Raw genomic sequence first — 27,809 nt, 5'->3', positions numbered from 1 at the left:
ACATTTAAATGAACTGTGATTATGATCTGTCCTTCTATTCTGGATAATATTATTTACCGTTTTCTCCATAATTCATTATTTATATACGCCGTATCACAACAGTCATCTCAAGCACTTTTCATATAGAGCAGGTCTAGACCATACTCTTAAATAGGTATACAGTTGATTAAGGGTTATTACTGTTAATAATTAATTGTGGACAAGGACTGTCTGGTATAAATGTGTCTTTATTTGTGGTACAGAATTATTTATTACTTTATACTTATAATTTTCTACCTGTAAATACAGTGTGCTGTTAATGAGCTGAAACTGAAAATACAGACCACCTGTAATGCTAATCAATATGCTGTCTAGAAAATGTTGTCTGAGATAAATTGCTGAGAACTGCGGTAAACATCCCTTTAGAAATTAAAGCATTTTAAATGTTCAGTGCAGTAATACAGACAGCACAGAAGGCAGTGTTTGTACAATAGGCTGCATTTGAGGTGCCATAATCCAGCCTGTCATTTACAGTGTAGTTTCATCAGAATCAGGTCAATCAATAAATCACTGACTGGTTCAAACTGGTTCTTACTGGTTCAGAGAACAAAAAGGTTATCAACTGTGTATTTTACTGGAGAGGAGAAACAACTGATTTCCCCTTAAAACCAAGAGATGAAAAAAAAACCTTCAAAATGACATGAAGCGACCACAAATACCCTTTTTCCACCAACCTGGAATGGGTGGTAATGTTGAACCGTTCACAGCATGTTGAACAAAAACAGGTTAATAAAAATAAAAGCTGCTTCCCCGATGGAACCAAGGTTTTCCTCTACCTGAAGTGTGAACTGCTTGTTAACTGATAACAGAGAGCTGATTGACCTGACTCTTGCAGTGACATTACTCTGTCAATTACATCTGGATAATGAGCTGTTTCCACTGTGGCCTCTAAAACTTGTGCTTTCACTCAGATTCTTTGACACTCCTCATAAAGAATCATTACAGCTCCAGACGCAGCTCACACAGAGCCGATAGATACTCGTCATTGTTCCTGTCACTTTCCAGAGCTTTCTCATAATATTCCACGCTCTGTCACCCTGCTGCCTCCCAGAATGCCATGGGCCTTGGCATCTTTGGGGCTGTTGGTGAGACGTCGCTCTGCCATCTGCATCAGTTTCTGGAAGAAAAACACATGAGGATTACTTCCTACCTCATACTGAGACTTGATTGTCAGTATATACATTGAATTCCATTAGATTTCATTAGAGTGAATTTGATGAGAGCAGTAGAGTCTGGCTGAAGGATTAAATGACTCATGGAGGGAAGAATGTCACAAAAAAGACTGAAGAAGAATAACTGGTTTAAAATCTAACAGAGATGAACATCAGTGAGGAGGTGACAGACTTTTATGCAGAACCTCCCATCCGATGTCTTGGTGCTGAACTCCAGGCCCTGTTGAATAGAAGACAGTAGAATACAGTAGAGGGATGAATGTCCATAAATGTCTTTGTGTAGTCAGAGTGAATGGAGCAGACTGCCTCAGCTGTACCTTGGTGTAGTAGGTGACGGCGAGGTCTTTCTGTATGGTGTGGTAGTGGCAGAATTCGGCGTAGTAGCAATAGACAGACTGACGGATGCTGGCAGGCTCGTCCTCTAACTTCTCCAACACATCGTCAAACATCTCCTGAGCTCTGCAGACAGACACACAGTAACTGGACGAGGCCTCCCTGAGATCATGGACAGAATCTCTCAACGCATTCAGATAAACTTGCTCATGTTGCTAACACGTTAGCTGTTAGCAGATACAGTATATTCAATTCAATTCAATTTTATTCATATAGCATAGAATCACAACAGAAGTGATCTCAAGGCACTTTTAATATAGAGCAGGTCTAGAGACCCAACAGTTCCCACCATGAGCAGCACCAGGAGACAGTGGAGAGGAAAAACTTCCTTTTAAGAAGCAGAAACCTTGAGCAGAACCAGACTCAGGGTACTCAGGGTACTCAGGTATCATGGTTTCCTTTGTGTCCTTGTGATCAGAAATGACTTTGATCACCTGCTCAGAGAACACCTCCTCCTGTCTTTGTCCTCGGCGTACTGCAGGGCCAGAGAAGCCTTCAAACAGTTTAAGGTGCTCTTCAGCCTCAGGGCTTCCTCCAGGTGATAAATACTGAGACGTCTCCAATACTGCACATCTGGGGAAGTGTAATATAACAGTGTTACCGAAAAACTGTAATCAATCACTCATTACATAGAAAATGAGTTTAAAAAACTACAGTAGTAATTCCTCAGCTGTGGTTAGTGAGGTGTACCTCTCTCAGGACGGGGGTTTATGGAAAACAGATTAATCTTTTTCCTCATGTAGCACATGGCCAGCTGGTGGTGGATAAAAGCTGATTGGCTGCTCCTCCTCAGCACCCTCTTCAACAGATCAATAGAATCATCCAACCGATCCTGGAACGGGACAAGAAACAAGGTGAGCTTGGTTCTAAACAAGCTCAGAGTTTGGCTGAGAACCTGAATGGATAGTAAGACCAAGACTAAGTAGGACTGTAGAATCCACAGACAGACCTGGAGCTGAGTGAAATCTGTAAATGGTGATAACTTTAGGTGAAGATGTTTATTTACCTGTACCTGTAACAACTGAAGATCAGAGTCACATCACACACTATTAGATTTTATCTGCTGTCAACATTGACCCGGACTGGACTACCTGACCCAAAACTAAGACACAAATTCAACTGGTATATACAAGACATTAACTGAAGCTACCTGCTTGCGAAGGTATTTGGCTACATAGCGAGTGACTTGAGGGTCATCAGGTGCGACCTCCAGCGCTCTCTCTATCAGACCACCAGCCTCTTTGCGTTTCTTATAGGTGACCAGCTTCAGAGCCAGCATGGACATCAGGACACCATCATCAGGGTTCAACTCCAGGGCTCGACGAAGCTGTTTGGTGGCTGGAGACTCTTCGGATGTGTCTGAAACCCTCTTTTCAGGATATAGTTCTAAACTGCCCTGCAGATCAGATGACAGTTAACTTACTGGACTACATGTATCTACAGTGAACTTCAGTTTAGTACAGTAACAGTTGACTGACAAGTAGGAATTAATTGGTTATATCACCCATCATTTCATTGACTGGATAAGTTCAGTGTGGTAAAAAGCTACAGCTGACATACTGATTGAGCAGATCGGTCTCATGTAGTACCAGCTCTGTGCGATAGAGGGTGATGGCATAGCCATTGTTCCACTCCCAGTTATCAGGCTGCAGCTCCAGCGCTTTGCGGAAACACTCGATGGCTCTGGGGTAAAAGGACTTGGACAACTTGAGGAAGGTCCAGCCCTTCTCTCCATAAACATCTGGATGGAGATCAGTAGAGGAATCAACAGGATACTTCACCTGCAGGGATCAAGATACATGACAAGTTTTTCCTGAGCCACTGTAGGAGGGTTTCAAACAGAAATGAACTTCTCCTGACTCTTGATGAAGGTTATTTCCCTTTTGAGTCTTTTGACAATCTGGATTTAAAAACTTCAGCCGAAGAACAGGTTCATTCAGCCTAAATGCAAACATTACATACAACAAAATTGTTGAGTCTGACAGGATTGACTTTCTCTAAAGGCTCCTCCACCCTGTGTGAGTTTAGACTGAGATGCTACAACTGGGCTGCTTCAATGAACAGTCATCTTTTATTTTTCTGTTAGAGGCTTGTTCCCTTGATTCCCAATGATTCCAAACATTGTATGTTAATGCTAAGCTAAGCTAAGCTAAGCTAAGATAACCACATCAGTAACACAGAGACATTCCCAACATGTTGAACTATTCCTTTAAGAATGTCTGCACACATACCAGTATGTCGTTGACTCTCTGACAGTAGGCTTGTGACTGTTGATAATCTCCAGTGTGGTATTTCAACCAGGCCAGGTCTCCATACGTCACGATGAGCCGCCGCTCGCTCTCCTCGCCAAAACACTCCCTGGTCTTCTCCTCTGTTTGGTTGAGAAGTGACACCGCCTCCTCTGGTTGATCCTGGAGATACCTGAGGACAGACAGGTGAGGACGACAGAGTGCTGTCTTCAGTTCTGATTTAATACACCAAGCTGGCTTTGCTTACTCCGCTCTGTCATCACAAACACACTGTTTAAACTGATTTTGGTCGATCTGCAGCTGTTGCTATACAGAGTCTAACAGACAGAACACCTGCCTGGCTGCATGATTGAACACAAAGAAAAATACCAGAGGTGAGACTTTCCTTCACAATTAAGGTCAGGATTACTGAGCCAGAGGTACAGTTTACCAAAATAAAAGCAAGAGTTTAATAGTGACCTGGGCTCTGTCCATGATCCAGAGTGTCTCACCTTACCAGAGACAGAATCAGAGACCAACCAAGTGTAAACTACAAGCTGGTAACATTGAATTTTTAAGATATCACTGTCCTTATAAAATAGTGTTAATCATTGTAAATATCATTAGGATCAGATTAAGGTGTATATCTTTGTTGCAACCAGAGATCTGAGCTGTAGACTTGACCTCAGGTTTTTGACTGAGTCCTCTCTGACTTTCCAAGAATTCAACCTAAATGTCCTCAGACCACCAACTGTTGGTCTGTGGTAACCAGCCTCACTGTGAACCAGTCGTCCAGAGCAGCAGCAGTTTTATTACATCTGCTCACTGCATCAACACATTTCCACCTCTGTCATGCAAAGTCAGGTGGGTAACATCTTATTTTCTGAATCTGTCATCACAAAACCAAAACGTTCTGTACCTGATGTAAGCCAAGTAGCTGTAGGCGTGAGCCACCGTGCCCCGCTGTCCCAACCCCAGGTCTATATCATGCTGCAGCTGGTTGCTAAGGTCATCCAGCTCCAGGTCTTCTTTCTTCAGATCCCAGGTGAAGCGACTCTGTAGCTGCTGCAGTCTGGAGCGCAGGTTCTCACCTGCATCACTGCAACACAAACAAACAGCTCGTTAACAAATATATTATATGAGGAAATTACACCCTTGCTAAACTACACACTTAATACTCTCATTTCTCTTAACGTACATGTTCAGACATGCAAGAGTCTACACTGGGCTGCAGAGGAACCACACCTTAACATGTAGAGTGTGAGGTTGTTTGATGAAATGATTCACACACAGTATAATATCTACATTCAGATATATGTGTATATGTACGTGCACACAAACACTTGATAAATTCTGTCATTTAAACTTGAAAAACAAAGAATGACATAATTTCTTGCATAACATTGACTGTGCATCATTGGTGCTTTTGCAAATGATCAAACAGGTGATCAGTCAAATAAGTCAAGTAAAGACGAGTCAGAAACAACTCACCTCATTTCAGTTAGTCCGTGTTCAGGCTCTGACCTGACTTGTCATTGTACTTAACTGTACAATGACAATAAAGCCTATTCTATTCTAGTTGTAAAGAGGCTGAGCATAAAGTCAGAGCAGATCATCAGGAAATGAAACTAAAGTAATGATGCCTTCACTGTCTCCTCTTACATCCAGGGAAGAAGAGAATTAGACAGGATGATTCATCACAGAGGAAATCTTAAAAACCACACTTGAGCAATAGCAACACAACTCTTCTCTCAGTCTACTACAAGAAACACTTAACACAAGAGACAAACACACCACAGGCATGGAAATGGACAAAATTTACTACAACTGAAACAGAAAATGTACCATTTATCATAAATATAAAATACAAAGAGATACACAGCAACCACAGACAGATGCAAAACAACCACAGAGACACTCAAACATTTCAGGGTCCTGTTGTCTCATAATCTGTCTGGGTGGTTGTGCATCACATTATCTCTGTAGGTTTCATTTACTCCTGCTGACTCTCAGTCAGCTCACAGACCTCATTAGTTCATCTCCAACAGCAGAATCAGTTAATGATCAGTTAGAGTTTTGTACAGTGTGATTTTAAACTGCAGGAACAATAACAACATGAAGCTGAAACTGCAGCAGGTGACTGAAACACACCAGGTTACTGATCCTAAAACCAACACAAGGAGGCAGTACGATGTGACAGTGAGAGACAGAGCAGGGTTTGTGTTTTTTAAATCTTCATTTAAGATAAATGTCTGGCTGTAACAGCAGTGATTTATGTCCCAACATATTTAAATTTAAATTAAATCACACATTGAGGAGGTTTAACTAAAATCTGATCACAGACAAACAAATAAGAATCAGATCCAGGTTAAACTCAGGACCTGTAGAGCTGATGATGTGATTTTATCTAAACAAGAAGTGCAGTGATTAAACTTTGACTTAAAGTGCGATCAGAAAGATGTTTCATCTCAGATCACTGCAGCTCCATGCGCAGCTCACACAGAGCAGACAGGTACTCATCATGGTTTTCATCACAGTCCAGAGCTTTCTCATAAAATCCAGCAGCTTCCTTCTTGTTGTCCTCAGCTTTGGCCACCATACCCAACAGAGCGAAAGCCTGGCCGTCGCTCTGGTCTTTTGCGAGACGTCGCTCTGCGATCAGCTTCAGCTTCTGGAGTAAAAAAAGAGAAACAGCATCAGAAGATGAATTTATCTCTGTCTATTCAAGGTTACATTAGGTGTCACACTGAAGACAAGACTGATGTTGAACATCTGGCCTCATTACTCCTGTTGATGCCTCCAGCTCACTGTCAGGTTGACATAAAGACCTGGACCAGGAGGCTGTGGTCCTGTAATGTAAACTGTTTCCTCTGGAGAAGGACTCAGCTCAGTGTGTCAGTCAGACAGACAGAGTTCATGGACCAAAGGCTCCTGCACTCCCAAAATTAAACTATCACCTGGACACGACAAAGAATCTTTCTCCAAACACCAGCTTTTAGCACATCAGAGAGATTTATGACCAGGTTCAGAGGTCAGTAATCAGGAAGTCACAGCTTCTGGTATTAGATTGACTGGGTTCACTGTATCTATCAGAGGTGGTGCCCCCTTCACATAAATTCTTACTAAAACACTACACAGTGCAGAATGGGAGAGCCTAAACAGTGCAGTGTAGTGGTCTCTAAAACTAGAGTTACAGTACATAACCTTCATTATGTACATCTTCATCAGCAGGTCTCTGAAACCTGATGCTCACCTTAGCACATTGTTTCCACTCCCATGTCTTCAGTGGTATTAGCAAACCCTGTTGAGTGAATAAAACAGAACACAGATTCAGTACCATGCAGGGAACATTCCAGTTTAACTTCGTCTGTTCCTTTGCCTGTTAGCAACACAAGACATAAACCTACCTGTGTGTAGTGCTCGATGGCTTTAGCTTCTTGTTTAGTGTGATAGAGATGAAAGTCAGCGTAGCGGTGATGAAGAACCTGACAAATGCTTTTCTCTAACTCTGAATTTTTTTCCAGCCCTGCTGGAACAACTCCTCAGCTCTGAGAGACAAAGATATGATGTTAACGATGAATTCATACAAACAAAAAGACGAGTGGACGATGGATGGAGGAACAATCAGTCAGGTAAAGCCAGGACTGCTTGAAAGTGTGTGAACTTGAGTAGTTTAGATTTTTTTTTTGTTGTTTTTTAACCATGATTTTCTAAATTTATTGTCACCAGTTTCTATATATGAAATGTCAGGTTCATGTTTATCAATTGCATTGTACTTGTTTAGACGGAGCTGTGTGGGTAGCCTAAAAACTATGTGAAACATGGAACTGGTGATTTCTATTTTTCTGCAGTTCCAAAAAAAAAAGACAGAACCTCTGTGTAGCTGTGTGTACAGACAGAGTACCTGCTGAAATCCTTTTTCTCTGCATACATCAGAGCCAGATCAGCTATTGCGAGGACAAATGAAGCCTTTATCCTGACGGCTTCCTCCAGGTGTTGAATACACAGACTCCTCCAGTGCTTCACTGCTAAAAAAGTGCAGGGGAACATAGATTAGAGTTTTTATGGGATAGCAAAGTACTTTTAGAGCTACGTATGTGTGTGTTTACTTTGGTTGTTGAAGGGTTTCTTCTTGTGCTCATCAATCTTCTTTTTAATGTAGCACAATGCCAGTTGATGGTGGATGAAAGCCGACTGACTGGACCTCCTCAGTGCTTTCTTCAGCAAAACAATGGACCGATCATAATCACCCTGGCAAACAGAGACATATATTCAGGTCACTCTTAAGTCAGAGAGAGGACAAATACTTTTTCCTTCACCAGATCAGTGAAACAGAGACACCTCGCCGAGTTAAAGACAATCAGAAGCCCCCTCCATAAGCACTGGGCCTCAAGATGAATGAGGTGGTTCAGCATCAGGAAGCCTCAGGACTCATGAGTGACTATCTATTCCATCTGGGCTGGAAATGTTTTAGGATCCCCCAGGAAGTTCTGGAGGACTTTCTTATTTAGTCTGCTGCCACTGTGACCAAGATCCAGATTGAATGGATGGTTGGAAATAAGAATCAGAGTGAGCATTTAAGAGTCAGAGCAATTTTACCTGACTCTAACCTACCTGACTTCGAAGGTATTTTCCTACATAGCGGGTGACATGAGGGTTGTCTGGATCAATCTTCAGTGCTCTCTCCACGAGGTTGTCAGCCTCTTGGTGTTTGTTGTAGGTTCCCAGCTTCATAGCCAATAGCGACATCAGGACCCCGTCATCAGGCTTGATCTCCAGGGCTCTGCGAAGCTGTTTGGTGCCTGGTGACTCCTCAGGTGCTTCTGAAAACATCTGTAAATGAGACTCACATGAGAAACGTCAACATCGAATCAACTGATTTAATAATGAAATCACTGATGGATCCTTCAACTCAGTGTGTCAGTTTGGAGCAGCCAGGAGCTATAGTATGTGGCTTTAGTTTCATTCACTATCATCATGTTCATCACAAAACTAACTGGTTCTGTGCGGTAAAGGGCAATAGCATAGCCGGCGTTCCACTCGCTGTCATCAGGCTGCAGCTCCAATGCTTTGCGGAAACAGTCGACGGCTTTGGGATAATAAGACCAAGAAAACTTGAGGAAAGTCCAGGCCTTTTCTCCGTACACCTCTGGGTGGAGAACCTCAGGGGAGTCAGTAGGATACTTCAACTGTTGAGACACAAAGAGAAAGAAATGAAACACATCAACATTAAAAACACTGTGTTTTGATTCTACAGCAGTGACTGTACACATACCAGTATGTCGTTGACTCTCTGACAGTAGGCTTGTGACTGTTGATAATCTCCAGTGTGGTATTTCAACCAGGCCAGGTCTCCATACGTCACAATGAGCCGCCGCTCACTCTCCTCGCCAAAACACTCCCTGGTCTTCTCCTCTGATTGGTTGAGAAGTGATACCGCCTCCTCTGGTTGATCCTGGAGATACCTGAGGACAGACAGGTGGAAATCAAGAATCACTTTGCAGATTAAAATCATTTAGTTCAGTTTAAAGAGTCACAGTCACTCACTTTTAGCTCCTGTACCTGACATAAGCCAAGAAACTGTAGGAGCGAGCCACAGCTCCCTGCTGTCCCAGCTGAAGGTCTATATGGGCCTGGAGTCGAGTGCTGAGGTTTTCCAGGTCCATGTCGTCCTTCTTCAGGTCCCAGGTGAAGCGACTCTGCAGCTGCAGCAGTCTGCAGCGCAGATCACTGTGAGAATCATAAAGAAAAGGCTGTTTTCATCAGGATGATTCATCATCAGACATGGTGGGGCTGTCCACCACTGAGGACACAGGACTGTCAGCTACATGCACATCTGGACTGGGCTGGCTGAGCCCAGAGCACCTCTTTTAGAAAAGTGGTCTCTGGGGACTGAGAGCTGTATCCAGCTCTGTTAATACTGCCCTCTACAGGCAGAGTGCAGCAACTACACAAACACTGAGGGTCAACACTGTCGAACAGACATTTTCATTTCATGACTTTTTAGGCTGATTATTTTACCCAACAGGTGACTACTATAGAACACACCTGTACCTGTCTTTGTTTTATGTTTTTAATGTAAATCATCTGATAAACTGAAGCAAACTAACCTCATGATGAAACGTTCAGGGTTCTGACTCAGCTGGAAAACAGGAAACTCCTCTCCTCACTTTGACTGAGAGAAGACAAGCCTCGATGATGATGATGATGATGATGATTAGATACTGATTAAGTTATTGATCTGACTGCTCCGTCAGCTCAGAGACTGAACAGATACTCAGACCTGAGATCAGACCAAGAAACGAAACTGAAACTTAACAGACTGATGATGCCTTCACGGTCCCTCTGACATCATGTTACGTTGTTAACTTTTTCTCTCACTAACAAATAATCTATTTTCTTAACATGATCTGGAGCTGTAGAGTCTGATCTGTGACAAGTCTCCTGCTGCTCCTACAACTCCACTCAACACCTGCTGCTAGAATTAGAAATTACTTACACTGCTATTAGTTGTATTGTTTTATTTATATGTTAGCTGTTAATACTTTATCACTACTATCATTACTACTGCTGTATTATTGGCATCACCTTACATCTTATATGGAACCCGTGTTATGCTATGTTCTTCTTAACCCAATCGGCCGAGGCAGATCGCCGCCCACCCTGAGTCCGGGTCTGCTCAAGGTTTCTGCCTCTTAAAGGAAGTGTTTCCTCTCCTCTGTCTCCTAGTGCTGCTCATGGTGGATCTGTTGGGTCTCTCTCTGTAAATACCTATTTTAAAGAGTCCAGACCTGCTCTGTATGAAAAGTGCCTTAAGAGGACTTTTGTTGTGATATGGCACTATATAAATAAAACTGAATTGAATTGAATTGAATGTCAGAGGGGCCGTGAAGGCATCATCAGTCTGGTTTGTTTCGTTTCTTGGTCTGATCTCAGGTCTGAGTATCTGTTCAGTCTCTGAGCTGACGGAGCAGTCAGATCAATAACTTAATCAGTATCTAATCATCATCATCATCATCATCGAGGCTTGTCTTCTCTCAGTCAAAGTGAGGAGAGGAGTTTCCTGTTTTCCAGCTGAGTCAGAACCCTGAACGTTTCATCATGAGGTTAGTTTGCTTCAGTTTATCAGATGATTTACATTAAAAACATAAAACAAAGACAGGTACAGGTGTGTTCTATAGTAGTCACCTGTTGGGTAAAATAATCAGCCTAAAAAGTCATGAAATGAAAATGTCTGTTCGACAGTGTTGACCCTCAGTGTTTGTGTAGTTGCTGCACTCTGCCTGTAGAGGGCAGTATTAACAGAGCTGGATACAGCTCTCAGTCCCCAGAGACCACTTTTCTAAAAGAGGTGCTCTGGGCTCAGCCAGCCCAGTCCAGATGTGCATGTAGCTGACAGTCCTGTGTCCTCAGTGGTGGACAGCCCCACCATGTCTGATGATGAATCATCCTGATGAAAACAGCCTTTTCTTTATGATTCTCACAGTGATCTGCGCTGCAGACTGCTGCAGCTGCAGAGTCGCTTCACCTGGGACCTGAAGAAGGACGACATGGACCTGGAAAACCTCAGCACTCGACTCCAGGCCCATATAGACCTTCAGCTGGGACAGCAGGGAGCTGTGGCTCGCTCCTACAGTTTCTTGGCTTATGTCAGGTACAGGAGCTAAAAGTGAGTGACTGTGACTCTTTAAACTGAACTAAATGATTTTAATCTGCAAAGTGATTCTTGATTTCCACCTGTCTGTCCTCAGGTATCTCCAGGATCAACCAGAGGAGGCGGTATCACTTCTCAACCAATCAGAGGAGAAGACCAGGGAGTGTTTTGGCGAGGAGAGTGAGCGGCGGCTCATTGTGACGTATGGAGACCTGGCCTGGTTGAAATACCACACTGGAGATTATCAACAGTCACAAGCCTACTGTCAGAGAGTCAACGACATACTGGTATGTGTACAGTCACTGCTGTAGAATCAAAACACAGTGTTTTTAATGTTGATGTGTTTCATTTCTTTCTCTTTGTGTCTCAACAGTTGAAGTATCCTACTGACTCCCCTGAGGTTCTCCACCCAGAGGTGTACGGAGAAAAGGCCTGGACTTTCCTCAAGTTTTCTTGGTCTTATTATCCCAAAGCCGTCGACTGTTTCCGCAAAGCATTGGAGCTGCAGCCTGATGACAGCGAGTGGAACGCCGGCTATGCTATTGCCCTTTACCGCACAGAACCAGTTAGTTTTGTGATAAACATGATGATAGTGAATGAAACTAAAGCCACATACTATAGCTCCTGGCTGCTCCAAACTGACACACTGAGTTGAAGGATCCATCAGTGATTTCATTATTAAATCAGTTGATTCGATGTTGACGTTTCTCATGTGAGTCTCATTTACAGATGTTTTCAGAAGCACCTGAGGAGTCACCAGGCACCAAACAGCTTCGCAGAGCCCTGGAGATCAAGCCTGATGACGGGGTCCTGATGTCGCTATTGGCTATGAAGCTGGGAACCTACAACAAACACCAAGAGGCTGACAACCTCGTGGAGAGAGCACTGAAGATTGATCCAGACAACCCTCATGTCACCCGCTATGTAGGAAAATACCTTCGAAGTCAGGTAGGTTAGAGTCAGGTAAAATTGCTCTGACTCTTAAATGCTCACTCTGATTCTTATTTCCAACCATCCATTCAATCTGGATCTTGGTCACAGTGGCAGCAGACTAAATAAGAAAGTCCTCCAGAACTTCCTGGGGGATCCTAAAACATTTCCAGCCCCTGATCTGGTGAAGGAAAAGCCATTAAACTTCTTTCTGACTTACAAATGACTTGAATGTATGTGTCCATGTGTCAGGGTGATTATGATCGGTCCATTGCTCTGCTGAAGCAAACACTGGAGAGGTCCAATCATTCGTCTGTCACCCACCATCAGCTGGCTTTGTGCTACATGAGGAGGAAAAGTGATGAACAGATCAAGAAGCCTGTCAACCACCAGAGTAAACACACACATATGTAGCTCTAAAAGTACTTTGCTATCCCTTAAAAAAAAATCTCACCTAATCTATGTTCCCCTGCACTTTTTTAGCAGTGAAGCACTGGAGGAGTCTGTGTATTCAACACCTGGAGGAAGCCGTCAGGATCAGGGCCTCATTTGTCCTCGCAATAGCTGATCTGGCTCTGATGTATGCAGAGGAAAAGGATTTCAGCAGGTACTCTGTCTGTACACACAGCTACACAGAGGTTCTGTCTTTCTTTTCTAGGACTGAGCCCTGACTTCACCTGATGATTGTTCCTCCATCCATCATCCACTCGTCTTTTAATTTGTATGAATTCATCATCATTGTTACATCTTTCTCTCTCAGAGCTGAGGAGTTGTTCCAGCAGGGCTTGGAAAATTTATCAGAGAAAAAGATTTGTCAGATTTTCCATCACCGCTATGCTAACTTTCATCTCTATCACACTAAACAAGAAGCTGAAGCCATCGAGCACTACACACAGGTAGGTTTATGTCTGTCTGACACAGATCTAACTTATCACAGCTATAAAACAAAACAATCACTTCAGTTTCTCTTAAGGAACATTTGGAAAAACAGACCTTTACAAAGGGTTGAACTGGAATTTCCCTTCTGTTTTATTCACTCAACAGGGTTTGCTAATACCACTGAAGACATGGGAGTGGAAACAATGTGCTAAGGTGAGCATCAGGTTTCAGAGACCTGCTGATGAAGATGTACATAATGAAGGTTATGTACTGTAACTCTAGTTTTAGAGACCACTACACTGCACTGTTTAGGCTCTCCCATTCTGCACTGTGTAGTGTTTTAGTAAGAATTTATGTGAAGGGGGCACCACCTCTGATAGATACAGTGAACCCAGTCAATCTAATACCAGAAGCTGTGACTTCCTGATTTACTGACCTCTGAACTGGTCATAAATCTCTCTGATGTGCTAAAAGCTGGTGTTTGGAGAAAGATTCTTTGTCGTGTCCAGGTGATAGTTTAATTTTGGGAGTGCAGGAGCCTTTGGTCCATGAACTCTGTCTGTCTGACTGACACACTGAGCTGAGTCCTTCTCCAGAGGAAACAGTTTACATTACAGGACCACAGCCTCCTGGTCCAGGTCTTTATGTCAACCTGACAGTGAGCTGGAGGCATCAACAGGAGTAATGAGGCCAGATGTTCAACATCAGTCTTGTCTTCAGTGTGACACCTAATGTAACCTTGAATAGACAGAGATAAATTCATCTTCTGATGCTGTTTCTCTTTTTTTACTCCAGAAGCTGAAGCTGATCGCAGAGCGACGTCTCGCAAAAGACCAGAGCGACGGCCAGGCTTTCGCTCTGTTGGGTATGGTGGCCAAAGCTGAGGACAACAAGAAGGAAGCTGCTGGATTTTATGAGAAAGCTCTGGACTGTGATGAAAACCATGATGAGTACCTGTCTGCTCTGTGTGAGCTGCGCATGGAGCTGCAGTGATCTGAGATGAAACATCTTTCTGATCGCACTTTAAGTCAAAGTTTAATCACTGCACTTCTTGTTTAGATAAAATCACATCATCAGCTCTACAGGTCCTGAGTTTAACCTGGATCTGATTCTTATTTGTTTGTCTGTGATCAGATTTTAGTTAAACCTCCTCAATGTGTGATTTAATTTAAATTTAAATATGTTGGGACATAAATCACTGCTGTTACAGCCAGACATTTATCTTAAATGAAGATTTAAAAAACACAAACCCTGCTCTGTCTCTCACTGTCACATCGTACTGCCTCCTTGTGTTTGGTTTTAGGATCAGTAACCTGGTGTGTTTCAGTCACCTGCTGCAGTTTCAGCTTCATGTTGTTATTGTTCCTGCAGTTTAAAATCACACTGTACAAAACTCTAACTGATCATTAACTGATTCTGCTGTTGGAGATGAACTAATGAGGTCTGTGAGCTGACTGAGAGTCAGCAGGAGTAAATGAAACCTACAGAGATAATGTGATGCACAACCACCCAGACAGATTATGAGACAACAGTCAGTGTTTTACCAGAACCTGATTCATACCTGGGAGACTGGGAGGAGACCCCAGGGTAGACCCAAAACTCACTGGAGAGACCTATATATCCCACCTATCAGGGAACACCACAGGATCCCCCAGGAGGAGCTGGAAATGTTGGTGGGGAGGGAGACGTCTGGAATACCCTGATCAGCTGCTGCCACCACCGGACCAGAGGAGGAAAATCAGATTCATACAGTGACAGTGGACTGAATCACAGGCTGGATTATAAAGTGATAACAAATATAAAAAAAGACTCTTGTTGCCATATATGAGACTAAAACTGTGTGTTGTAGTGATCCAGCTGCAGGTTTGAAGAGCTGCTGTAACTCTGGTCAACCACCAGATGTCACTGTGCTGCAGAGTTTCAAATCACAGCGTCATGAGGCTTCCTCTGCTCAGCACCAAACTCAAACAGGCTGAGCTGCAGTTAAAGTGACCTCTGTCCTAAAAACAACCTCCTCATCTTTCTGCTGGTTCTAGTGTTTGATGTTGGTTCATTCTGATTAAATCTAACAGTATTTCTCTCAGAAAGTTGATGATTATTGTGGTTACACTGTTTCATATTCTTCATGAATTATGAGACTCATCATGCAGCTGAAACTGTTGGTCGTGACTAAAACAAATCCTCAAAGCTGCAGTTTCACTCTAAGAGCTCTTAACTCAGAATAATGTAGACTTTATTACTGCAGACACTCAGGGCTTTAAATGTCTTGTTACTCATTTAAAGAAATGTGCCCTGGTCTCACCCACAGCAGTAAAAACACGTCCTGAGAGGAAGAGTCCTTATAAGGCCGTGGAGGCAGGGTTTCAGATGTCGGAGGTGGGGTTGTGCTCAGCTCATATATAGCTGCTGTTATGGTGAAACTTCTTTTGACGCTCAGACACAAACTCAACAGAGACTGAATTATTCTGATGGCAGGATGCTGCTGCAGCCTCTTTGGACCTTCCTCGTGGGACACTCCTCCCTCCTTCACTCGCCTTTCTTCCCCGTCCTCTTCTCCCTCTCCGTCTACCTGTCCTTCTGCCTGCCCTTCCTGCTGTTGGACCTGCTGTCCTCCAGGTGGGCCCTGGTGCGCAGGTACAAGCTACAACCTCAGAGCTCCATTAGCTGGGCCTCAGTGCGGAGCTGCCTGGCTCTGACGCTCTACAACCACATGGTCTTCATCTTCCCGCTGACCGTGATGCACTGGTACCTGAGGCCCGTCCACCTGCCTGAGGAGGCCCCGGCCCTCCCCCGGCTGCTGGCTCAGGTGCTGGTCTGCCTGCTGCTCTTTGACTTCCAGAGCTTCGTCTGGCACCTGCTGCACCACAGAGTGCCGTGGCTGTACCGCAACTTCCACAAGGTTGGTACCTCAACTTTTTATAAATCAACTCTGATCTGGAGCTTTCCTCCATCGTGGAGTCAATTAACTAATTAAGAAAATAAACAATCAAACTGTTGATAGTTGATTGATATTGGCTGATTGATATATTAGTGTTGGTCCTCCACCCTAATGTTTCTCCCTCTTCCTCTGCTCCTCCAGTTGCATCACTCCTACACCTCCACCTCCGCCCTCACCGCCGAGTACTCCGGCGCATGGGAGACTCTCAGCCTGGGGTTCTTCGCTGCTGCCAACCCCATCCTGCTGGGCTGCCACCCCCTCACCGAGCTGGCCTTCTTCATGGTGAACATCTGGCTGTCGGTGGAGGACCACTGCGGCTACGACCTGCCCTGGGCCACCCACCGTCTGGTGCCACTGGGGCTGTACGGAGGGGCCCGCCACCATGACCTCCATCATCTCAAGTCCAAATGCAACTATGCCCCCTACTTCACCCACTGGGACCGGCTGGCTGGAACGCTGTGCACAGAGGACTGAACGACTGATGATGGAGAGTTTCTGAACTGATGTAACAGAGTACTGCGGGCAGCTGCTTCGTGTTTACAAATCCTCACCTCATGTTTTACATTAAAATATTGAGGTGTAAAAGTGCTGGACACTACATTTATTTACTGTCTATGCTCATATCTACTCTTTGTATTCACATATTTATTTATTAACATTTAATTTATTTAACCAGGACTGATTAATTTATGCAAACTGTGGAACTGTTAACACTGAAGAATATTTTTGTAAAATCATTTTCAGTACAAATCAACAGAATAACAGATAAAATAGAGAGTTTTGCAGTGTTAAAGGCATTAATTTCATGTTTTTTGATTATGTTCACGTGCAGCTAAGTTGCATTAAGGTTAAAGGTCATCTTTAACTAAACAGAAAAATGTTCATATTGAACAAGTCTGATGAATGTTGACCGCCACAGTTTTTATTTAACTTGTTGTTAAATATTGAAGTATTGCAGTTATAACTATAAGCTGAAGTTCTAAAGATTTAGTTCAAGTATTTTGGAGTGAGAGAAAGTGACTGATTTATTGAAGATGGACTAGAGAAAGTGAACTGAGTGAAGTGTGAAAGTGCAGACTGTGAAGTGAAGCTGGTTGAAACGATGAGGAGAGAGAGGAAGATACTGAATGTTTTTAGATGTTTGTGTTAAAATGAAACGTGAGCAGAAGGTTGTGAAGGTAAAGACTGAAAATGTGAACAATGACTGAAATGTGAAAACAGTATTTCTGTGAAGTGATTTGAGAATAAACTGAACAAAAACAAACATGTATCAGATGTTTTTTTGTGTCTGACCTGAAACTGTCAGCTCTGCTATTTTCAGTCTGATGAACAGTTCAGTGCTCTCTCTCTCTGGGACAAAGGGACAAACACCGGGAACACAACACCACCACAGTTAAACAGTTTTATCAGTATTCAAGCCTCAATCTGAAGAAAACAACCTGCATTTACAACAGATCACAACTGCTGTCAACAAAAAGTAGGGTCAAAGGTCACCGAAACAAGATCACACACTCACATCAGGTCAAATTAAGTTGCTGCCACTGAATTTAACAACAAGCAGCCAAACACAAGTGTCACAACAAGTAGACCAACAACAACACACACACAGACCAAACTGTGACAAATGTAATAAACCAGTGTCACACACACACACACACACTGACCTGACGAACCAGCGGAGTAATGACAACCACACACAATCACAACAAAACTGATGAACAGCTAATGAAGTCGACCACTACACACAAATGTTACCAACAAAAACAAAACATGTGAACAACTGAATCTAAACATGGTTGTATGTCGTGTTGTGTCATTTCTCTCGACTCTGAGGCTCTGTCGTTCTGTCACTGTTCACTCTTCTTCTTCACAGCAGAGATGAGGAAACATCTTGAGGCCAGATGGGATTTGAACTTATGGTGCTTTCAGATGCATTCAGGAAGGCAGCAGCTTCAATACAACACAACCATGTCAAGGCACTGCACACAAACACACAACCTGCCGGTGGCTAGTGTTACACCTGTTACAGACCAATGTATCATGAGCTGAACCCCCTCATCCCAGCGGGTTGAGGCAGAGCCGTGTTGAGTTTGGATCTGTTTTTCCTCTCCACTGTGAAAGCTGCTGTTTCTGTCTATAATGTTGTAAAGTCTCGACCTCGACTGTACAAATTGAATTGAATTGAATTGGAGTGATTTCAGATGGTTTGAGCCTGGTTCAGGATCAGGCTCTGGTCCTGATTAACAGACTTCACACATCTGTATTCTCTTTCTGCTTTACACAGGAAAAACCACAGGAATGGACTAATCTATTTAATCTGTTAATGTGTGTGTGTTTGTTTAAGGTGGAGCAGGTGGATTTTCCCTTTGCTATAAATGGTGCATTCCCTGATGTGAGTATCTCTAACTGAACCTGTCTGAGGAGCAGAAGCCAAGACTCCTCCACAGATCTGTGAACATGAGTCTGTTTACAGAGGTTTCTGTCAAACGCATGAAGGGTAAGATTATATCAGCTGAGGAGTTTCACCAGAACGTGGTGAATCTTTAATCACACACACTAACACAGAGCTGATAATGTGTGACTCACACTGCTACATAAACACTGTCTCTGCTCTGTGATCTCCTGCCACGACGTTAAACCCAAACTAATGAGGGTCAAAACACAAAGATTCAGTTTAATTCACGTCAGTTAAACCACAACACTGTCTGAAACAAGAAGTCTCCTTTGTTCTGGTGAAATGTGACTCTGGATTTATTATCTCTGTGATAAGATCAGTTCAGTCAATCAGAAGCTGAGGGAGTGAGTTTATGAACGATGAATATGTTTTACAAAATGTTTAGATTCTGAACTCACCAACAACCTGTGAACAGGTGGGAACTCACCTGAGAGATGCACCTAATGGTTCATAGCTTCTAAAAGACTAAAGGTTTTATCTCAAGATGTGAAGCCAAGCAGTGCAGCTGTTTCAGACTGACAGTCATCATTTTCCTGCTCAGCACCACACTGTTTAAACAGAAAATACACTCACATCCATCTGAGCGTCCATGACTGTGTTGGTATTTAAGAAAGAGGTGTGTTCAGGAACATTGATATCGTGAAGGAGCAGGAAATGACTGACTGGACTGAGTGGGACAAACATGATTACACAGGTTAAAATGAACAGGTGTAACAGTGATGATAAATCTACCTGTATAATAACAATCCACCGAGGTTTCAGGCACATCTGGTTTTAAAGGGAAAGGAAGGTGGTTTTTTGCATATTACACTCAAAATAAACCCATGATTGATTAAAGAGACTGAGTAAAACCGTTTGAGTCATGAGCCTGATGCTGTGACCTTATTTTTTACCAGTAAATCTAAAGTGTATTGGACACACCCTGACTGAAACTGTGGGAGCGGAGCCTCAAAAGTTCATCCAAAGGCTTCTGAACTGCTCCACTAATGTAGGAGTTAATCAGCCCAGTGTTTTATAAATACAGCTGTGTGTGTGTATGTAACATACCATCTCTTCTAGCCTCAGGCTTTGGAGGAGGTCCAACGTCATGGAGTCATCTTAAAGATTTAGCTCTGCATCCTGGTCAAAACAAAACCTCACTTCATGAAGCATCTGAAACAAACACAAACAATGAAAATGAATTTATCAGTTTATAGAGCTCTGGTATGTCACACAATCCCAGCATGCAACAGTTGAAATCAAAACGCTGCCATATTGCCACATATAGCAGCTAACTTGTCTTTTTGCTGTTGTATTTATAAAAAATGAACATGGTGGAAGCTGCTGAGCATTTTATCAGATTCTCAAAGATCCTGAGAGACGACAGAAATGGATTAACCTTGACTCTTTTTCTCCCATCAACTTCCCCCAGCTCACATCAATTATTTCGGCATCTAAACCTTCAACTTGTCTCCTAGAAGCTCTGCCCTTAATTTGCAGTCCTGTATTAGATATGTTAAATCTGTCCTTGGTAACAGGTTATGTGCCACAGTCATATAAAACAGCTGTAATCAAACCTCTTCTAAAAAAGCCCACTCTAGATCCAGATGTATTAACCAATTACAGACCAATATCTAACCTCCCCTTTCTTTCTAAGATCCTGGAGAAAGCAGTTGCAAAACAGTTGTGCGACTTTCTACAGGACAATAGTTTATTTGAGGATTTTCAGTCAGGATTTAGGCTGTATCACAGCACAGAGACAGCACTTGTAAAGGTTACGAACGACCTCCTCATAGCATCAGACAACGGACTTGTTTCTGTACTTGTCTTGTTAGATCTCAGTGCTGCTTTTGATACGATTGACCATCACATCCTTTTACAGAGACTGGAGCACTTTATTGGTATTAAAGGAACGGCACTAAACTGGCTTAAGTCCTATCTATCTGATAGGCTTCAGTTTGTACATGTTAACAACTACTCCTCCATACACACAAAAGTTAGACATGGAGTTCCACAAGGGTCAGTGCTTGGACCAATCCTCTTCACTTTGTATATGCTTCCCTTGGGCAACATTATCAGGAAACACTCCATAAACTTCCATTGTTATGCAGATGATACACAGCTTTATCTGTCAATGGAGCCTAATGAAACCAATCATCTAGTCAAACTCCAGGCTTGTCTTAGGGATATTAAAACTTGGATGACAACAACTTTTTACTACTGAACTCAGATAAAACATCTTTGATCAGGATATGTCCTTTAACTCACATATAAAACAAACTTCTAGGACTGCCTTCTTTCACCTGTGTAATATCACCAAAATTAGACATTTTCTGTCTCAAAAAGATGCAGAAAAACTAGTCCATGCATTTGTTACTTCTAGGCTGGACTACTGTAATTCATTATTATCAGGCTGCCCCAACAACTCTCTAAAGACTCTGCAGCTGATTCAAAATGCTGCAGCACGACTACTGACAGGAACTAGGAAAAGAGACCATATTTCTCCTGTGTTAGCCTCTCTACATTGGCTCCCAGTCAAATCCAGAATATGTATATTTAAAATCCTCCTCCTCACATACAAAGCCCTTAATGGTCAGGCTCCATCTTACCTTAAAGATCTCATAGTCCCCTACAATCCCACTAGGACTCTGCGCTCCCAGAATGCTGGTTTACTGGTGGTTCCCAGAGTTTCCAAGAGTAGAATGGGAGGCAGAGCCTTCAGTTATCAGGCTCCTCTACTGTGGAACCTTCTCCCAGTTTCGGTCCAGGAGGCAGACACCCCTCTGTACCTTTAAGAGTCGGCTTAAAACTTTCCTCTTTGATAAAGCTTATAGTTAGGGTTGGCTCAGGCTTGAACCATCCCTTAGTTATGCTGCTATAGGCCTAGACTGCCGGGAGATCTCCCATCATGCACTGAGCTTCTCTCTCTCTCTCTCTCTCTCTCCACAGTATGGATTCATATCCCATGTTACATGTTACTAACTCAGTATCTTCTCTTTCCTGTAGTATTGTGCTCTTCCGTCTCTCTCTCCTCTTCTGTCTCTTTCTGCAGGTATTTCTTCCTCTGGAGCTGTAGAGTCTGATCTGTGATGACAAGTCTCCTGCTGCTGCCTACAACTCCACTCAACACCTGCTGCTAGAATTAGAAATTACTTACACTGCTATTAGTTGTATTGCTGTGTTAGCAGTTAATACTTTAATTATCACTACTATCATTACTACTGCTGTATTACTGGCATCACCTTACATTTTTTACATGGAACCTCTGTTATTCTCTGTTATGCTATGTTCTTCTCTCGCTATTCTCTAATCACCGCCACCCCCCTCTCCTCTTTCTCGACCTAACCAGTCGAGGCAGATGGCCCCTCCCACCCTGAGTCCGGTTCTGCTCGAGGTTTCTGCCTCTTAAAGGAAGTTTTTCCTTTAAGAGGCAGTACGGTCTAGACCTGCTCTATATGAAAAGTGCCTTGAGATGACTTTTGTTGTGATATGGTGCTATATAAATAAAATTGAATTGAATTGAAATTGAATTACAGCCTTAAAACGAGCTAGAAGAAAACATGTGAACTGAACTCTGACGGACAGAAATCTGAGCTGTTCATTTTTCATCCTTTTCATCTTCCTCATCTGAAGTCTCTGCTCACAATGGAAAAACATTTAAGATATTGACACGTTCTTCACAGATATAAAATCAGAGAGGTGTGAAGTGAGTTCAGGTTATCTATCATTTGTTTTGTAATCAGACACTGATGATCAAAGACGACAGGAAGATCAGATCTGATCAGAGTCACTTCATGACGACAGACTGAGTTTTCTGTCCTGTGTCAAATCAGTCAGAGGTGATGAACAGTTGAAGTTATTGCCTGGTTAACTACATTATTTCTCCATCAGCAGCTCTGCTGTTGACATCACTGAATCAGTACAACTTGTACTTTTACTTACTACATTTATTTGATAATTTTAGTTACTCTACAGATTCAGATTACAGTACCACACAGTATTAATACTCTGTTCAACTGCTGCATTTAAAAATAAAAAATAAAGTAAAAATCACCAAAATGTTTTGAAGGTAAAATGATGCAGAACGGCTCCTGTCATTGTTTTAACTGATAAAATTAAAAACATGAAGATGAAACTTTCAGATATTCAAGTCACTTTCAAAACATCTGAAAATATTATTTAGTTCAGATTTAAACTGAAGATTCAGACGAGACCGGGCTCAGTTCACTGACGTTTACATTTATGATCTATTACAAAGATTAAAAACAAAGTGGAGGAGTGAACCTGGAAAACACACGACCAGAAGCAGTTATACTGGTAGCAGTAGTAGTATTAGTAGCAGTAATAGCAGTCATAGTTTTAGTAGGAGTCATAGTGGTAGCAATAGTAATAGCAGTAACACTTGTAATATTAGTCAGAGTATTAGTAGCAGTAATGGCAGTAATCCTAGTAGCAGCAACAGTATTAGTAATAGGTAGCAGCAGTATTGTGTTTGTAGTACTGTAGTATTTATCAGAGATGAAGCAGTAACAGAGAAAATGTGAGGATCCATTTCCCAGAAACCACCACACATACACACACACACACACACACACACACACACACACACACACATCTCGGTTTATCTGTCTCTGTGGGGTCCGGTCATTCTTCAGCCCCTCAGCAGACCCCATTAGTGCAGAGGTCTCCTGGTTTGAAAACAGGCCCACATAGACTGGGTCTGGTAACGGTCTGTGTGGAGGAAGTTGGGAATTCAGCCTCACATTCCTTCAGGATAAATCATCATCATGGGGACCCGCCTCTTCTTACAGAAAGTCATGTGACCACTGCAGAAATAATAAACAGAGGTGACGTCGTTGTGTCGTCACTGCTGCTTCAGTTCTTATCAGATGCAGAATAAATGAGATGTGAGCTCATGTTGCAGATTTATAGAAACTGCCCCAGATCTCAGATTATCAGAGGAAACTCAGAGGACCTCACTACTCTAATTATATAACAGATATGAAGAACAATACTGCGTCAAGAATAAGAGGAATAAATAAAGTAAAATAAAAAATAAAGTTAATAAAAGTTTTTTTTAAATTGAATTATAAATTAGAAATAACACACAAAACCAAACCAAAATAACTTGGAATAAAGATAAATAAATGAATAATTATTAAACATTCTCTACAATGTGTTTTATTCTCATTTTATATTAATATTTCCTCAGTAACAACAGAAAACCTGGAGTTATTTTATTTTTTCTGGCCTCAGACAGTTTAATGTTTTTATCTGATGTTGTTGTTGTTTACTCTGAAATAAACAGTCTGACATCTGAGGAGTGAAACTCAGACTGAGCCCAGACTAAAACAACCTGCAGTAACTTTCTGTGTTTGGTTTGATGGTGGACTGGGATCCTCCAGATCAGACACGACCTGAGACGATAAGAGAAGCTGCTATTTTCAGTCTGTGATATCATAAAAAGATTTGTTTCTGACTTAAATATAATTTAAAGTGATTTCAGTGTTTGGAGAAACATTTATATCGCCCCATGCCTGGTGTGCCTCTGAGATAGGAGATTATTTTGTGTAGTACCTTCAGTTTAAAACGTGAGAAGCCTTAAATCATATTAAGTCTGTTTCATTTAAACAGATTTAACACTTAAGTCTAAAACTTCTTTACAATCTGTAAATAACAATAATGTGTGATGAAAATGTGTCTGAGGACATAAAACTACAAAGTATAGATAAAACTTTAAAAAGCAGAAATATGTTTGTTCCTTTTTATTTAATGATTATTATTTTCTGAAGGTGACATTTTGTCTTTTTCCACTGATCAAAACCCACAAACATTTTCTCAAGAAGAAGAAGAAGAGCTGTGTTTAACACCAGCTTCAGGTACGCTGCTGTGGGTCGTACCTGTTGTCAGGTCCAGTTTGAGCTCTGCAGAACTGAAGTCAGAGCCCGTCTCTCAGCCTGTAACCAGCTGTAATCTCAGTCATGACTTTGAAGCTGCACAGTCTCAGTAAAGTGTTCATCTACAGTTTTAGTAAACTGATGTGTCCACAGTGTTTCTGTGGTGCAACACAGACTCACTGGGTTTTCTGCAGTAGAACATTCATTCAGTTTGGAAAGTGACAGCACTACGCCACCTCAGAGCTGCTCATTGGATAAAAATGTGTGTTTTAATCTGTGTGAACTGAAACCGAAGCTCCGGGGAAGTTTCCCAACTCTGCCGATAATCAAATTCAGATGCAGAAAAAGAAAAAGAAGAGAGTGAGAAGAAAACCTCAAAAGCTCTGACTCTGCTTCAGGAGAAATATGATTCACTCTGTTTCTGGGTTCTTGACATTTACAAATCTTTGAATTCATGCTCACACATGGAGGATTAGAGATTCACTGAGGTATGAACTGCAGTGAGTCACAGGTAAAGTATTTTTCTCCCAGCAGCCACTGCTTCAACCTCAAGTCATTCATCACGGACTGAGCAATTCCCGAGTAAAAGGAAAAGCCTCCAACAACAGTGACGGCTCTAAAACAATCTATCTAAAACAAACTAATCTAAAACAAACAAAGCGGGAGACGGACATCAAACGGAGGGAAACAAGTCATGCTGCAGAGTACGATAAGGTTAAAGGTCATCACTGGAAATGCCTGATGGGAAAACACTTTCAGAGAAAAACCTCGGTGTGGAAATTACATGAGGAAGGAAATGCAGAGGTCCTGAGTCATGAGTTCTCACTCAGCAGGAAAAAGTTCAGAAACATAAAAACATCAGTTACTGTGAAATAGAAAGATCAAATACTTCTGAAATCTTGTTGATGAAAGTTTCTCCAAACCTGAAGGAACAAATCAAACCTGCAGTGTTGGTCAGATTCACTGTCCGTCAGTCATCAGTGGATCAGTTTCTGATAACTGAGGAGAGAGAATCTGCCTCCATGTTGATGCATCAGTGAATAGAAAATAAAAGTGGATTAAAAACACACAGAGACATGTTCATTAAGGAGAATCTCTCTGCTGTCGCTCTCCTGCTCTGAAGCTGCAGTGTCGTCACTCAGCTCTGAGTTTCTTTGGGAGTTTAGATTGAAATGTTGAGACATGAGTCTCACATCTTTGTCTTGAGGTCTTAACTTCACATAAACAGTCAAAGTCTGTTCAGGTTATAACTCTGAGTTCTGTGCAGGTGATAAACCTTCACACCTTGTGTCATATTTCATCATCTCACCTGAGCCTGTAGAGACCTGCCCCCACCCACACCAACTCAGATCTGTTCTAACATGAACCTGCAGCAGCTCTGCTTCACCTGACATGTGGAACATTTCCACAGGTACGTGACCCAATACACACTGACTCAGTGACGTCCATCACATGCCGAGGCACGATGAGGATGATAAAGGTTCTGTCTCCTGCTTTTTAATGGAGCAGAAATAAAGACTCTTGATCCTCTTGTGGTTTGTGGTTTGTGGATCAACCTGCTGTTTGATACATGGACTGGACTGTGTGAAGGTTTTAGTAAGAACCTAAATCAGATCAGTAAATGCGCATGTCTTTATGCCTCTGGCTGTTTGAATCCGACGCCTCCTGATGGTTTTGTTGTTGTGGTTTCTTGGTCACAGACCAGAAACATCACGAGTTTGTCTTCGACTGATCATCGTTCACGTCATGTGTGGTCAGGGGAGGACTCTGTCAAACCAACAGGTGACGACATAACGCTGAAGGAACACATCACAGGAAACACCAGGCTGGAAAATACTAAATATTCAGACATGTCCCCACTCATGACCCGTTTATATTCAGGTCTGATGCTAGAGACCTGTTGCTCACAACAGCACTGTAGCTGAATTCATGTCTGAACTGGGATTAATTCTCAGAAATGAAGCCACAAACATGCAGACACTGATCTCTACAGCCCCTCCACACTCTCATTGACTCATCAGTGCAGAACTCCTGCAGTCTGCCGCACTCAGCTTTGTTTCCACATCAGAGGAGTTTTGAGCAGATTTCCTGCTGGTTTCTGCCAAATCTGCCAAAGCTGGATGTTTCAGAGGAAAAGAAACTCAGTGTGTTTTGTGCTTCTGCAGAATGTGGAAGGTCTGGACATCTTTCTAAAGTCAGAGCATTTCTAGGATATTTTTAGAAAGTGAGAATGTTTTTGGGACAGAATGAAACACAGTGGAGAGAGTTTAGTAGTAGTTGATGTGGATCCTGCAGCTCTGGGGTCAGAGACACCTGCAGAGGACAGAGAGAGAGAAAACACAAAGGTTATGACCCCAGGTCTGATCCAGTTCAGGTCTTTAGAGACCTGTTGGGGCAGTTGGATAATAATGAATGACAGTTGTCCAGTCTGGAGGTAACAGACGTATGAGACAGGATGTTTCTGATATCAGTCAGGTGGAAGGAGGTCGTCCTACAGACCTGTTTTACATCCTGGTTTCTGATGGTAAAACTGGAGCCTGAGCTGATGGCAACCACGGTTCCTCTGAGGTGTTCAGGGCCAAATAAAATAACTTCAACTTGGTCTGAATTCAGAGCAAATGAATCTGAGGTTTCAGAGATAATCTCAGCTGGTTAAAGTGATGAATGTTAAATGAGTCCAGATGCTGATGATGAGGAGAGAGTGTGAACATCAGCCACAGAACAACAGAAACTGTCAGTGTCTTTCTGTTTATATAAATCAGTCTGAGCTTCACCAGATCTGACATAACTAACTGTAACTCTGAACCACACAACTGAGTACTTTTACTCAGGGAGGTACTTGTACTCTACTCAGGTACTTCCATTTTATACAAAGTGTAGTGACTAAGATTTACTCTGTGATAAATAAATAATGATCACTATTGTTTGTTTCTCTGAGTCTACAGGATGAGTGTGTTTATATTTAGTAGAAGTAAAGATACTAACAGGACTTTTACTTTTACTACAGAGTATTTCTACACTGTGGTATTTTTACTGCTGTGATTGTCGGTCTTTGTCCTGCGGGAAAAACCAGATGGAAGTTCACTGTTTGTGTCCAGAGAATGAGAACATTATTAGAAAAGAAAGGCATGATTGGAAAAATGTCAGATTGTGTGTGTGTGTGTGTGTGTGTCATTTCCTGTAGCCTATGAAAGGAAGTTTACTGGGAAATTCCAGCGTAAAGAGATTAGAATCATTTTTCCATC

At 42.3% G+C, this 27,809-nt stretch overlaps 2 protein-coding genes and 1 pseudogene across 3 annotated transcripts; 2 read left to right on the top strand and 1 right to left on the bottom strand.

The window, feature by feature from the left end:
* Window positions 1-842: 842 nt before the first annotated feature.
* LOC108891481 (uncharacterized) lies at window positions 843-10,581 on the bottom strand (annotated as a pseudogene).
* A 180-nt stretch (window positions 10,582-10,761) lies between these two features.
* On the top strand, window positions 10,762-14,544 carry ifit10 (interferon-induced protein with tetratricopeptide repeats 10). 2 transcript variants are annotated; one of them, XM_018688602.2, is made up of 10 exons: window positions 10,762-10,938; window positions 11,319-11,486; window positions 11,584-11,773; window positions 11,860-12,051; window positions 12,216-12,434; window positions 12,669-12,810; window positions 12,903-13,023; window positions 13,177-13,312; window positions 13,461-13,508; window positions 14,091-14,544. In XM_018688602.2, the coding sequence occupies exons 1-10, from the start codon at window positions 10,934-10,936 to the stop codon at window positions 14,286-14,288; spliced, it is 1,419 nt and encodes a 472-aa protein (XP_018544118.1). In that variant the 5' UTR covers window positions 10,762-10,933; the 3' UTR covers window positions 14,289-14,544. The 2 variants fall into 2 exon arrangements, with proteins under 2 accessions (XP_018544118.1, XP_018544117.1); XM_018688601.2 differs by having other exon boundaries at window positions 10,763-10,938; window positions 12,900-13,023.
* Window positions 14,545-15,705: 1,161 nt separating this feature from the next.
* On the top strand, window positions 15,706-17,497 carry ch25h (cholesterol 25-hydroxylase). Its single transcript, XM_018688606.2, has 2 exons — window positions 15,706-16,194; window positions 16,375-17,497. Exons 1-2 carry the CDS (start codon window positions 15,772-15,774, stop codon window positions 16,705-16,707), a joined length of 756 nt encoding a protein of 251 aa, XP_018544122.1. The 5' UTR covers window positions 15,706-15,771; the 3' UTR covers window positions 16,708-17,497.
* Window positions 17,498-27,809: the final 10,312 nt, after the last annotated feature.

The sequence above is a fragment of the Lates calcarifer genome, unplaced genomic scaffold (assembly GCF_001640805.2).
Source record: "Lates calcarifer isolate ASB-BC8 unplaced genomic scaffold, TLL_Latcal_v3 _unitig_1979_quiver_622, whole genome shotgun sequence".
Taxonomy (NCBI): Eukaryota; Metazoa; Chordata; class Actinopteri; family Centropomidae; genus Lates; species Lates calcarifer.
The sequence above is the reverse complement of the archived record's forward strand: the minus strand, read 5'-3'. Positions and strand labels throughout refer to the sequence as shown.